The 1981-nt window shown below is 53.5% G+C and overlaps 1 protein-coding gene across 1 annotated transcript in view; it reads left to right on the forward strand.

Annotated features, from left to right (window-relative positions):
* The window catches only part of COL2A1 (collagen type II alpha 1 chain), a 40307-nt gene extending 38326 nt beyond the window's left edge, over positions 1–1981 (forward strand). The window contains exons 51-53 of the mRNA XM_019625829.1: positions 312–499; positions 836–1078; positions 1625–1981. Coding sequence (XP_019481374.1) covers positions 312–499; positions 836–1078; positions 1625–1771 — 578 coding nt within the window. The 3' untranslated portion in view covers positions 1772–1981. The remainder of the gene's footprint in view (positions 1–311; positions 500–835; positions 1079–1624) is intronic.

Genomic DNA, 1981 nt, shown 5'->3' on the forward strand with positions numbered 1-1981 from the left:
GTTGCTCCGTCCTGGCTCCTGTCCTGCCATGGCTACAGGGCAGAAGTGACATCAGGGTAGAGTTCCACCCACTGGGCAGGCACCGCTCCTGTCCTATTGCTTGCACCCCCATTTAGCACTGGACGGTCCCATTCAGATCTCCATGCCCTTGATCCCTCCATGTCCTCTCCCCTCCCTTGGGCCACGCATGGTCCTCACACCCTGCTCCTCTCCCCTGCGGTCCCTGTAGGCCTTTCTGTTCTGGCCCTTTGGGGAGAGTGTGTCTGTGCCTGTCCAAGCCCTGACAGGGTGTCGCCTCTTCCCCCTTGTAGGAGACTACTGGATTGACCCTAACCAGGGCTGCACCTTAGACGCCATGAAGGTTTTCTGCAACATGGAGACTGGCGAGACTTGCGTCTACCCCAACCCAGCGAACGTTCCCAAGAAGAACTGGTGGAGCAGCAAGAGCAAGGACAAGAAACATGTCTGGTTTGGAGAAACCATCAATGGTGGCTTCCACGTGAGTGCCCGGTTGCTCTAGGCCAGAGATAGTTCCTCAAATCTTTCTCTTCTTTTTCCCTGGAAGTTTTTAGCACCTTGCTCACATTCTCACTGGTTTTCTTTGGGACTTAAGAGGAAGGAAAGAAGAGGAATAGTATTTTCTCCCATTTAGAGGTGGAGGAAGAGGTCCTCAAAGGCTTGCTCTACTCTCTGGAGGCAAAAACATCCTCCCAGTGGCCAAGTCTCTGAGCCCCCTTTAGCTCCCCTGAACCCTGGATACTTGGCAGCCCTTGAAGCCCTTGGTCCCATTGAATTCCACTCCTGGGCCTCATATCACTGCTCTCTGTCCTTACAGTTCAGCTATGGCGATGACAACCTGGCTCCCAACACTGCCAATGTCCAGATGACCTTCCTGCGCCTGCTCTCCACTGAGGGCTCCCAGAACATCACCTACCACTGCAAGAACAGCATTGCCTACCTGGACGAAGCAGCTGGCAACCTCAAGAAGGCCCTGCTCATCCAGGGCTCCAACGACGTGGAGATCCGGGCTGAGGGCAACAGCAGGTTCACGTATACCGTCCTGAAGGATGGCTGCACGGTGAGTCAGGATGACTGGGGCTGCCAGAGAGATGAGTTGCCTCTGGCTGGGGGCTCAGGTTGGAGCGGGTGGGAGTTTGGTCCCCAACAGGTGTCATGGTCCTAAAGTGATGGGCTTATCAGAGAAATGAGTGTGAGGGGTTACGTAGAGAGGACATGCAGAGTGACAGGTGAGGGAGAGGTGCATGTTGTCCTATTTCGCTCACACCCTTGGCTTAGAGGAAATAAGACCCTGCTCAGTGTGTCCAGTTGCTCTTGTAGGAGGATTGTGGTAATAATGGATGGACTGCCTATGAGGTGGAGTGATGAGGGAGTCATAGGCTGGGAGTTCACTGTGGGGAGTGGGGAGTTCACTTGGCTGGTGGAGGAGGCCCTGCTAGGACAGGAGTGGACCTGGAGAGGGCTTGGGCCAGCCAAGAAGAGGTCTAAGGAGCCCCATGTGTGTTTTGCACTTGGTGTTCTATGATGCTCAGTTTGGGGGTTCTGGGAAGCTGGCATTGGATTGTAAGGCATGCACTGAAAAGTGTCTCTTCTCTTTCTCCCCTAGAAACACACCGGTAAGTGGGGCAAGACTATGATCGAGTACCGGTCACAGAAGACCTCACGCCTGCCCATCATTGACATTGCACCCATGGACATAGGAGGGCCCGAGCAGGAATTTGGTGTGGACATAGGGCCTGTCTGCTTCTTGTAAAAACCCGAAACCAGAAACAACACAATCCATTGCAAACCCAAAGGACCCAAGTACTTTCCAATCCCAGTCACTCTAGGACTCTGCACTGAATGGCTGACCTGACCTGATGTCCATTCATCCCATCCTTTCACAGTTTGGACTTTTCCCCCCTCTCTTTCTAAGAGGCCTGAACTGGGCAGACTGCAAAATAAAATCTCGATGTTCTATTTA

Source organism: Hipposideros armiger, unplaced genomic scaffold (assembly GCF_001890085.2).
Source record: "Hipposideros armiger isolate ML-2016 unplaced genomic scaffold, ASM189008v1 scaffold_640, whole genome shotgun sequence".
Lineage (NCBI taxonomy): Eukaryota > Metazoa > Chordata > Mammalia > Chiroptera > Hipposideridae > Hipposideros > Hipposideros armiger.